This window comes from Parambassis ranga, chromosome 8 (assembly GCF_900634625.1).
Source record: "Parambassis ranga chromosome 8, fParRan2.1, whole genome shotgun sequence".
NCBI lineage: Eukaryota > Metazoa > Chordata > Actinopteri > Ambassidae > Parambassis > Parambassis ranga.
In genome coordinates this window covers 5,632,185-5,644,188 of record NC_041029.1, presented here as the reverse complement: position 1 = coordinate 5,644,188, position 12,004 = coordinate 5,632,185, and the positions used below count along the sequence as shown (strand labels likewise).

Here is a 12,004-nt window from a genome sequence, read left to right as displayed (position 1 = left end):
ATTTACAGAGACAAAAAACTGGCAAATCCCATAGAAAAATGAACCAAACTGCTTAATGCAGATAATACTGAAACACTAAAAATACTAACTTACAAAAAGATGCATGTCTTTATTTTTATTTGCTTATAAAACTACTTAATTCACAACAAACCTTGTGGATGTGTTTATAATGATGCACTCATCTGCTACATCAGTGTTTCCCTGTTCATATAATGCTCCACTGTGTCCTGACGTCCATCACATGTGTTTTATTCTTGCTGATAAGAATAGGAGCAGGTGGCTGTGTGCACTGGCTCGGCGAGGCTGAAGCTAGCAGGCTAACAGGAGCTAACCTGGCCTCATAACAATATGGGTTAATGCTGAAAACAACTCTAACTCTCCGTGTCTTTGTTAGAATCTCCTCATGTCCATTGTGTGTGGGGAGGGAGCAGAAAAGGCAACAACATGTCATCAGACAAATAAGACCGTCTACTGTAACTGACAGTAAACAGCAGCTTCCTCCCAACTTTTCTAAGTTGATTTAACATCAACCTAACGTCTCCTGGGGCCATGTGACAAACAGTCAGGCTTCAGCATGAGCTGGACTTTGTGGGATGACACTGACGTCACCTCCTCCAGCTTCGACCAGCACCGACGGTTCTCTTTACGGTGTTTTACGCTCGCTCGAAGAGACCACTGGCTTTGTTAGGTCTGTTACTATAGTAACGGTATTGCAGCGCTGTGGTAATGGAGTGGATTTCAGCGGTGAGGTTATTCTCTTATGAACCAAGTGGAACGGAGTTTTTCACGAGCAATCGAAACAGCGTTAGGTGGAGTTTCCTACTCACTAAATGTGGGGGGGTCCAAACGGGCCGTTTTAAAATGTGGGGGGGGGGCATGTCCCCCTCTGATATAATGGTAGCGACGCCTATGACGTTAGCACTTAGCTTGGTGAAAGCTGCCAGCCTACCTGCAGTGGGCTCTCTGTGCCTCCCTACGATGGTGTACTACACTCATTCAGCCTTCCACTCTAAACATGTCCTAAGACACCTGAGTGACAGTCACCGCTTCCACATCAACAGTAGAGAGGCAGCCAGATACATCCAACAGCTAGAAGACATGCAGGGTCAGCCATCTTACCTCCACTCTCTTCATATTTCCTCCTTCATATCGTCAAACTCCAAATGTAAAGTCTCCTAAATCTCTCCTCAGCCAGTCAGCTCCACAAAGAGGCTACATCTGTGACACAACACTCCTCAGACAAAGACTCAGCTGCAGCAACTTCACATCCTCCATGTCTGACTGCAGTGTTGAAGCAGCCTGGTCCAAAGAGGAAGAGGATGGGGAGGATGAAGACTCTATATCTGGTCAGAATTCACAAGCTTCTCCACGGTGTGTCTGTTGATGGACCTGCACTGTTCCCTTCTTCTTACTGGGCAGGTTAGTCCACAAAGCTTTTCATGTGTGACTGTTTTATTGAAGATGTCATTTTATCTACTCTCTTCTTTTGGATCAGCTGTCACCATGGAGATGAAACAGGTGAGCAAGATGCAGATTTCTCTCTGTTTGGAAATTTCCTGCATCAAAAGCAAACAGTTGTTTTTCTCTGTGATGGTGAGGTGCTGTTGACAAGAGCTGAGGAGGGAGTGTCTGTGGACTGATTTACAGCCAGAGGCATAAAGGGCTTCTATATAAAGGACGACTGAACCGGTCTGACAGCTGGGTGACTCTGCACTCAGACCTGTTCTATCCACTGTTAACCCCTTCATGTCAGTGTTGTGTCAGGTGTGCTGTGTTTAAGGCGTGGTTTCTGTTCATTGTTCATTTCCTGTCAGACAGACTGCAGCAGAACCAGCAGCTCCACACATGAAGGTGGATGAGCTATGAGTGCTATGAGTCAGTGTGAGGACAGAGAGGAGGGAGTCCCTCCCTCTAAGAGGACTCTGTGTGGGGACCATGAGAGCCGGACCACAGCTCAGAGGTAAGAGGACGTCTCTAACTGTCCAAGACTCTTCTCCATGTCACAGCTCACACTCACATTATTCACACATCTGCATGTGTTCAAGAACAAAGCAGCAGCACACTGCACACTCTGCTGGACCTGGACCTGGACCTGGACCGGTCCATGGATGAGGCCATTTATTTCAAAACTGTATATTTCTGCAGAAACACAGACAGCTTTACAAGCTTTCCAACACTACTGTAGCTGTTAGGCCTATGTTTAGCTGGGACCTAGACTCTTCCTCCTCCAAGTCTCAGGGTCCTGGTTTGTTTGGGTCCTGCATGCACACACCTCAGTCATGCACACCATACACTGCTGATTATTCTGACTAACACAGCCTGTACAGAACTCTAATGTGGATTCTGTACATCACCAAAATGGAGGTCCGAAACCAGACGGAATGATGATTCTGTCTGGACCCTTTTCTGATAACTCTGATAAATTCATGAGAATAAATCTTTTCATAGAGCGTTTTATTCCCACGGTCACGGGGACAGTCGCTAACCAGTGTGATTGCAACAGCGGAGAATAAAGTTAGACTAGAGAGCGAGAGAAAGGAGGCGATTATTAGATTATTAGTGTTAGAGACAGTTGAGTTGAAGAAGGCAGTGAAGGCAGATGAGGAGAGACGTAAGATTCTATATCAGGCATATCTGTGCTGCATAGATGATGATTGTGAGGAGTCCGGTAGTACCACTGACATTAAACAGGAAGTAGAGAGCGAGGGAACTCAGGGGGCGGAGATACCGCCTCCCTATTCACCCGCCTCTGCTGTAGCTTCTGCCTCGCCTCAGACCCCACCGCTGGGATGTACCCCATCATGACTGTCCCTGATGGGAGGGGGCGAGTAACAGACAGACAGACAGGAGTGAACTCTAGTCAACCTGGTGCCCAGCAGCACTGGTATAGACAGGCAACAGAGGAGGGGCTTTCCCGGTTGCTTCAGCAGGCCCTGAAAAATGACCCTGATTTACCAGGAAGTGATTCTGTTGATTGGGAGAGACATGTTGTACACCATATGAATTTACATATAGAAAACAACTGAGTACCTCAGCCTGCTCCCCCACCCCAGCCACAGTCCCCAGTTGTGGGTAATCCTGATATGTATTTAACGCCACCTTGGGCCAACATCATAGAGGAAGTAACTGGAGGGGAAAAGAGGGTGGCCGTGGGGGAGGGGGGCATGGAAGGGGTGGATACAGCGGTATGAGTGGGGGTGACTGCTTCTACTGTGGAAAACCTGGCCACTGGGAAAGAGACTGTCACTACAAGCAGCCCCGTGAGTGACCACAAGGGGCTCCCTGGTATCCTCCCCAGGGAAGTGGCATCTCACATTATTCCGTCGGTTGGCAACATCTGCCATTCACAGAACTTGTAAAACTGTGTCAGCAGGCCAGCACCACAGTCATTGTTTCATTCGCTCCAGCTCATCACCAGTGAATCTGATGCCCAGAGACTGGAACCTCCATTATGTGCTCCCCAGATGGATTAATAGGGACATTTGTTACTGGACAGACTTTTTATGCTCCCAGAGTGTTGGAGTAACTGGACAGTGGCTGATGAGAACCACTACGATACAGATGTCTTGTGAAGATATCTGCTGGACTCGTTTTCTGTCTTGTTTGTGGCTGAGGAGGGAGTAGCTGCTGACGTATAGTTAACACCAGAATAGTTTAAATGGCTCAAAATGGCAGATAATAGTGTGCCACTTGTTTGCTTAGTCATTGTTCCACACATAATATTACAGAATTAGGCTCCATGGTTAGGAAAAGCTATTTCTAATGAATAGGCCATCACAGAGGATAGGTGTTTAGAATTCTTCATCCTTTAAAGCTTATTAGGTTACCATTCATACAGTAGAGGCATAATAAGGCTCAGGAGATGTTAGCCACACTATCACACAGCATATGGTCTTCATCATTTACTGATGTAGGTTTTGTGCCTCCTGTACTCTTGTCTCTTTCATTGTCTCAACTTCCACCGATCTGGCTCACCTAGATCACTTAGCTCCATTTTATCTGGATGTTTCTGAAACAGGTGGAGTTGTGAATGGTGTTCTGTTCCAGAAAAAAAGAGGGTGAGACAGGTATTAATGTATTTGACCCAGGTTCTGCAGGGGGGTTGCAAGGTGGAGCAGGCTTTAGGCCTAAAACATAGGTATGGTGCAGTATATCAGCCACAGTCACAGGGAAAAGTGGAAAGGATGAAACTAAAACCTAAAACAAAAAATGGGCTACAATCTGTGCACAGACCAAATTAACATGGGTTCAAATATTTTCTATTGACTTGATGTGTGTATGATGTTCTGTTAATAACCATATGATTTACAACCTATGAGCTTCTTGCAGGTCTACAGTTTCCCGGACCAGCTGGCCCGCTGAGACTGAAAGAGTATGCAGTATGGTGTTAATAGAAACCATAATATAATGAATTTAAAGCTTTGGTGTCAGCTTTTGCATTACAGGTGAAAGGAGAGACGGAGAGTCCAGGCGGAGCCACACCACACACAGCCGAGTGGGCCCTCCTGAAGGTGATAAAAAGGAAGTGGTCGGAGCCTAGGTGGACTGGACCAAATCAGATGGTGGACAGGACATCCCATGCGGTGAGGCTTAAAGGGAAAGGCGACATCTGGTATCATTGGATACCATACTAGCTAGCTAGTTGTTAAAATCACAAATCTGAATGCCGTGAATATACTGAAACGTCTCATGTGTTATTTTTACCGTACTAACCGGGTGAAGTTACCATGGAGACGGCACACCACAATCAAAACAAAACACTGAACTAAGCTCCACGGCGACAACCTTTGATGATGTCATCAAAGGTTGTCGCCGTGGAGCTTAGTACACAAACAAGAGCATTTTGGCACACAGTGATTCAAGCATTCAGCATTATTTTCCATTGAGCGAGGACTATTTCTTAGAACACAGCAGAACAATATTTCCAGCATTCACAATCATTTCTTCAACTAAAGATATGTTCAGGAGCGAGAGTGCTGCTCTGCTACGTGCAGAAAACGATCAGCTGCGTGCCGACCTGGCTTCTCTAAAAAAGAAGATGGCCCACAAGGAGCAAAAGTGGGAGGAGCAGGCAGCAGCATTAAAGGAGGATCTGGCCATTAAACAGCGTGCATTGGCAGGCATGCATGAGGACATGTATTCACATCAACAGTTTATGGATGTGCAGCTCAAAGAAGCCACCGATGAAAATCGGTGCCTCAGAGACACTGTGGAAGAGCTGCAGGTCTACAAAGCTGTTTCTATGAGATGGTCTATAATTTTGGACAGGAGGTGTGCTGATATGACCTGTAAACTTAGCACTCTGCACTCCCACGTAGAAGAGGATAAAGACATCATCATCACTATGACCAGTAAAAAAAACGCTCTCGACTGCCAACTGAAGGAGAGCGCAGAGGTGATGCACACACGACTGCTGCACCTGGAAGAGGTGCTCGCAGTTAAAGACGAAAGCCTTGAGAGCATGCAGCAGCTCCTTAACGAGGTTAGAGAGGAGAAGAGGCTCCTGGAAGAGAAACTCAGCGAGCCTAAGATTTCCAAGAAGGAGCAAAAAAAGGCAGATAAGAAGCTGCAGAAAGAACGTGAGCAGAGGGAGAAACAAGAAAAGAAGGATCGCAAGAAGAGAGAGAAGCAGGAAAAGAAAGAACGTGAGGAGAGAGAGAAGCAAGAAAAGAAGGATTGCAAGAAGAGAGAGAAGCAAGAAAAGAAGGATTGCAAGAAGAGAGAGAAGCAAGAAAAGAAAGAACGGAAGGAGGCGTCATGGCGTATGAGGAGCTGACTTCTCTTCTTCAGCTAGACACTGCGGACCAGGCCAACCAGACTGGCTTTGCCTGTGTAGCAGGGAGGCGTCCCACACCTGGAACTGACCTGTTATTTCTTCAGCTTCTAACATGTTTGGTGCTTCTGTTCTTTTTTTGTTTTTGTTGAACATACATGAGAATAATCTGTTCACTGAAAAACTGTAACTGTGTGTGTGGTCTGTTGCATTAAACATTCAATGTCTTACATTTGTTATTTTAAAATGCTGCACAAATAATGAAACCCAGATATGCTGGCAACAGTTTACTGTATTTGGATTTGAATAAAATGCATTACATATACAGGATAGAACAAAAACAGTGATAACAATTATTATCACGTGCTGTCCTCAGGCAGGTGAAGACTGGTCTGGTGCAGCGTCTGGTCATAAGATCACAGAGCTGTGGAGAGAATATCACAATTACACAATGTACAGTAATTACAGCAAGACATAAAGAGAGCAGCAGTAAACTGAACAATGACAACAGCAGCAGGTCTATGACAGACGACGCTGCTCTGCTCGTCCTCAGCTACAACAACAGAGAGACAACGCAGCATGTTTAGCAGCGCCCATAATGATAACGACCATCGACAAGAACAAAGTCTTTGTATCCACATCAAGTTTGTCAGATCAGATCAACGGTAAATGGAAGAAAAACTGCTTCAAAATGCAGAAAGAGCCTGTTAGCATCACGTTAGCATCACGTTAGCATCACGTTAGCATCACGTTAGCCAGTGGCGTAGGAAGCATTAAAAATGTGGGGGGGACACCTTCTGTGGGCGGGTGGTGAAAAAAAGTACATCAGTATATTATGAAATATAATAATATGAAGTAGTTGCGTTTTCCTGTGGATTTTAGCAGGTTGTTAAACTATTTTACCTACAGAAGTAAACACTTCATGACTATTTCAGAGACAGATTCAACAAAAACTCGGTGACAAACTAAACTAATTCCAAGTGAAACAACAGTTTTGTCAAACATACTGGTGCTACTACACTAACAGCCTCCATATCTGAGGCCTTCTCTCATTTACAGAGACAAAAAACTGGCAAATCCCATAGAAAAATGAACCAAACTGCTTAATGCAGATAATACTGAAACACTAAAAATACTACCGTATTTTCGCGACCATAAGGCGCACCGCATTATAAGGCGCAGTGTCAGTTACACGGTCTATTTCTGTCCTCAGCGCATACACAAGGCGCACCGTACTACAAGGCGCAGGTTACGCTAAAACATACCAGTACGTAAATTCAGTAAAAACCGGCTGGATATCAGCGAGGAGCCGGTGCAGCCGCTCTCTCGACGGTGGCAGCGACAGAGAAACAGCGTGTGTGTTTCTATGGGCAGAGCAGTGGCTGCTGCTGAATGCCTGTTGTGATTCCAACTTTATCTTTACACTTTATTAACAAATAAAGACCATCTTTGGATATAAATTGCACCACAGTGATTCCTAATTCATTATTGCTCTGAAATTATGCCGGCTTTCACAAAAGCTCGGACAACAGTCACTGAGACGCTAAGACGCATGCTACGCTAAAACATACCAGTACGTAAATAAAAAGGTAACGGGACAAAAACATAGAGTTAAGTCGAAATTTATTACAGCTATGTACAATACACTCACATTTTAATCAATCCTCTCCCGCAAACCCATCAAAGTCCTCATCTTCAGCGTCAGAATAAAACAACTGTGCCAGTGCTTGCATACCAGCTTCCCTCTCATCGCTGTCAGAGTCACTGTCGTTGCCGGCTGGCTGTTCTGAAATTACGCCGGCTTTCACAAAAGCTCGAACAACAGTCAATGCAGAAACATTAGCCCATGCGTCCACAATCCACTCACATACACTGGCGTAACTCGCCCGGCGCTGCCTCCCAGTCTTGGTAAAACTGTGCTCGCCGTCTGCCATCCATCGCTCCCACACCGCTCGCAGCTTAGCTTTAAACGCCCCGTTTACTCCGATATCCAGTGTCGGGGTGAAAATCCCCTTGTTTCCTTCTGATCACCCCCTGAATTAGTTTGTAAGGAAGGAGCGGATAAATTCTGGTCTCAAAATTATAATTTATTAAACAATGAGGCAAATTCTGAGTCGCAGAGCTCTGGGTTGTTGCACACAAAGAACCAAACAAGAACAACACAAGAACAGGACAACCAACAAGAACAAACAACCACACAGCAACAACGAACAATGCAACAACAACTGGACATGGAATTCACACATTGATATACCCCATGGGCGTTCCTGCCTGCCGGCCCACAGGGGCATCTACCGCCCCCCTGCAGACCCTGGTTCATACAGCAACTAGACCATTAGTGTTTACTGCCAAATAAGGTAAAACTTCAATTCCTCAAATCTCATAGGTTGTGAGTCCAATCTGGGGGTGACCATAAAACTGGGTACTCAGGAGAAAAACACATTCCTTTAGAATCTGGCTTTTATCAGGTCAAAGGTGCTGCTGTCCTTAGTCTGAATTTATGACCATCTCGTACCAACCGGAGCTCTCTCCAGAGAGCAGAAAAACAACTGATCTCATCTGCCACAGCCTGAACTGCAGAAAACAAAGTTATATGACACACTATGAAATTACTTATTAATACATTCAGTATCCTCGAATTACTTTGATTTTCTATAAAACTTCCTAACACATAAACACTTATGAAAATCACATTATTAAGCGCTAAACACATATAAACATGAATACTTATATATCTGAACACACTGCATGTTAACACCATGCAGAATAAATTCTTTCACCCAACAATTCCCTCTTTTGAGCTCTTATAAGAGCTCACAACAAATCTTCCTCGTCGTCACCTGGCACGGGCACCTCTGCTGCCAGCAGAGGCATCTGATATGAAGGAGAATGAAAACCTGAATCCTGCTTTTCAATTGCTGACACAATTAACCTGTAACCTAAACAGTGCACACAGGGAATATAACAACAACCACATGTAGTCAAAATACCCAAAAATGCTGCAAAAGAAGTGATTAGTGACATACCATACTACCGCCTTCCAGGGTCCCAGCACCCTAATCAGCCAGTCGTCCAGGGGGTTATCTATCCCTGAGTGCTCATGCAACATACTGGAAAGAGTTCTCAAACCTTCTAAAGCTTTAGTGACCTTACCGTCGGGAGCAGTGTTATTGGGAATGAAAGTACAACACATTTCATCAAACATAGCACATACACCTCCTTTCTCTGCCAATAACATATCCAAAGTCATCTGAAATCAAATCCCCATGCATCGTCTGGATATAATGGGGCAGGTTCAGTGTACAGGTGGGGTCTCGCTGATGCACAGGCAACACAACCTGACATATTTTGCTCCCTCACCTGTTTTACCATCCATCTGAACCAAATATTACCATCCTCATAACCAGTAGATAATGCTAATACATCGAACGGGGTGAGCTTATGGACTACAATGTCGGGTTTGGAGTCCCAACATTGGCCAGGCACTCCGGAAGATTTAACATAAGGGTTGTGGTCCAGGCCAGTAATTGATAACATAATAGGATTCTGCATGCAGCTCCAATCTCTTTGTATATGGAAATACCCACTGAACAAGATCCGCCCGCCTGAGGTGGTTTTAGCTTTTTTAGGTGCCCAATTTGTGTGCTGCCACCCCAATCCACAAACATAGACGCCATACTGTCTCCACGACACATTATGTCCCCCGCAGTTGATTACTGCGCACAAATCAAAGATAAAAGAGAACTCTGAACCCTTATAGTAGTCTAACTCTATACCTCCCCTGTTTCTCACACATACATCTCCTCCTGTCCCTGGTGCTCTCCTCACCCTGCGTGTGCTGGGCCCTGGATTTGACTTACCATTGGATCCTGGAAAACTGACAAAATAAGTACACACGAAATTATGTTACACAGAAAAAGTCAAAGATACACTAACTACAGACATGAAAACACAAGCTCCCAACACCCTCCAGTTACCCCACAGTCCCATCTTGTCAGCCGGAGTCTTCTTGACACAGGAACTAGAACCTCTGCTCCTGAAACTTTAGACCTTCCTCTCGACAGCTGACCTTACTGATGACTGTGGTTCGTCTCCTGGTGGGGTGATGCGCTTAACTTCGCCTATCACCCTTAGTTGGAGTGATGCGCTTAACTTCGCCTATCACTCTTAGTCCCACGCTGATCCTGATGATTGCTCATGTATGTGTATTCACCGTCTCATCCTCTTCAACCAAGTAGGGTAGACTACCTACTGGTCACACTCCTGGTTTCAGGGGATTATTCTGCCCCTTTCATTTTATCCTCCTCCTGCTCCTTCTAATGTCGGCCAGCGTCCATCCTGGCTCCAGTGATACCAGGTGTCTCCTTTCCCTTTCAGCCACACAGCATGGGATGTCCTCCGTACCACCTGATATGGTCCCGTCCACCTAGGCTCCGACCACTTTCTCTTTATCACCTTCAGGAGGACCCACTCGGCTGTGTGTGGCTCCTTCTGGACTCTCCATCTCTCCTTTCTCCTTTAATACAAATACTAACACCAAAGCTTTAAATTCATTATATTATGGTTTATATTAATACCATACTGCATACTTCTTCAGTCTCAGCCGGCCAGCTGGTCCAGGAAACTGTCGACCTGTAAGAAGCTCATAGGGTGTACATTATATGGCGTGATTAACAGAACATCAATACAATAGACAATACTTGAACCCATATAAATTTGGTCTGTGCACAGATTTTAGCCAATTTTTGTTTTAGGTTTTAGTTTCATCCTTTCCACTTTTCCCTGTGACTGTGGTTGATATACTGCACCATACCTATGTTTTAGGCCTAAAGTCTGCTCCACCTTTTCCAAGTCTAAACTCTTAAAATGAGATCCATTCTGGGAATCCATGCTGTGGAATGTAATAGTTAATCAAACAGTTTATCATCCGGTTTAAAACTCAAATACATTAATACTTGTCTCACCCTCTTTTTTCTGAAACAGAACACCATTCACAACTCCACCTGTTTCAGAAACATCAAGATAAAAAGTAATCTAGGTGAGCCAGATCGGTATGGAAGTTGAGACAATGAAAGAGACAAGAGTACAGGAGGCACAGAACCTACATCAGTAAATGATGAAGACCAGATGTTATGTGGTAGTGTGGCTAACATCTCCTGAGCCTTATTATGCCTCTACTGTATGAATGGCAACCTAATAAGCTTTAAAGGATGAAGAATTCTAAACACCTATCCTCTGTGCCTATTCATTAGAAATAGCTTTACATTTCTTAACCATGGAGCTTAATTCTATAATATTATGTGTGGTACAATTACTAAGCAAACAAGTGGCACACTATTATCTGCCATTTTGAGCCATTTAAAACTGTTCTGGTGTTAACTATACGTCAGCAGCTACTCCCTCCTCAGTCACAAACAATTTATCTGCTGTGATGGACCAATGTAGTCCCTCTCATTAGGAGGTAGAACCTCTCCTGATAGAAGAGATCCTCACACCTGTCATAGAAGAGAATAACCTACAGGGATCAGTGGACAGCCTATAGGGTCAGAAAGACATTATCCAGGGTTTCCACAGCTGGAATAGACTGAGGAGACCGCCCCCTTAAGGAGACTCAGGTAAAAACGAATCCAGCAGATATCTTCACAAGACATCTGTATCATAGTGGTTCTCATCAGCCACTGTCCAGTTACTCCAACACTCTGGGAGCATAAAAAGTCTGTCCAGTAAGAAAAGTCACTATTAATCCATCTGGGGAGCACATAATGGAGGTTCCAGTTTTGATCAACAAGTCTCTGCCCATCAAATTCACTGGTGATGAGCTGGAGCGAATGAAACAATGTCTGTGGTGCTGCTAACACAGTTTCACAAGTTCTGTGAATGGCAAAGGTTTCCCAAAAGAAGCCAACCGACGAAATGATGTGAGATGCCGGTGTGATCTTTGACAGCCATTTCCCTGGGGAGGATACCAGGGAGCCCCTTGAGGTCACTGACGGGGCTGCTTGTAGTGACAGTCTCTTTCCCAGTGGCCAGGTTTTCCACAATAGAAGCAGTCACCTCCACTCAAACCGCTGTATCCACCCTTTCCATGCCCCCCTCCCCTACGGCCACCCTCTTTTCCCCTCCAGTTACCTCCTCTATGATATTGACCCCACCCACCTTGATAGTGGGGGCGGGTGACCCAAGATGGGGTTAAATACATATCAAGATTTCCCACAACTGGGGACTGTGGCT

At 45.0% G+C, this 12,004-nt stretch overlaps 1 protein-coding gene across 1 annotated transcript; it reads left to right on the top strand.

Moving 5' to 3' along the window:
- The first annotated feature begins 978 nt into the window (after positions 1-978).
- LOC114439924 (FERM domain-containing protein 6-like) lies at positions 979-1,859 on the top strand. The gene is made up of 3 exons (XM_028412123.1): positions 979-1,105; positions 1,192-1,419; positions 1,815-1,859. The coding sequence occupies exons 1-3, from the start codon at positions 979-981 to the stop codon at positions 1,847-1,849; spliced, it is 390 nt and encodes a 129-aa protein (XP_028267924.1). The 3' UTR covers positions 1,850-1,859.
- Positions 1,860-12,004: the final 10,145 nt, after the last annotated feature.

Coding starts and splice junctions, on each gene's coding strand:
- LOC114439924 (XM_028412123.1), top strand. CDS start 979: ATGGTGTACTACACTCATTCAGCCTTCCACTCTAAACATGTCCTAAGA. Junction 1,106..1,191: donor ACAGCTAGAAGACATGCAGG/GTCAGCCATCTT, acceptor ATCTCTCCTCAG/CCAGTCAGCTCCACAAAGAG. Junction 1,420..1,814: donor CCCTTCTTCTTACTGGGCAG/GTTAGTCCACAA, acceptor ATTTCCTGTCAG/ACAGACTGCAGCAGAACCAG.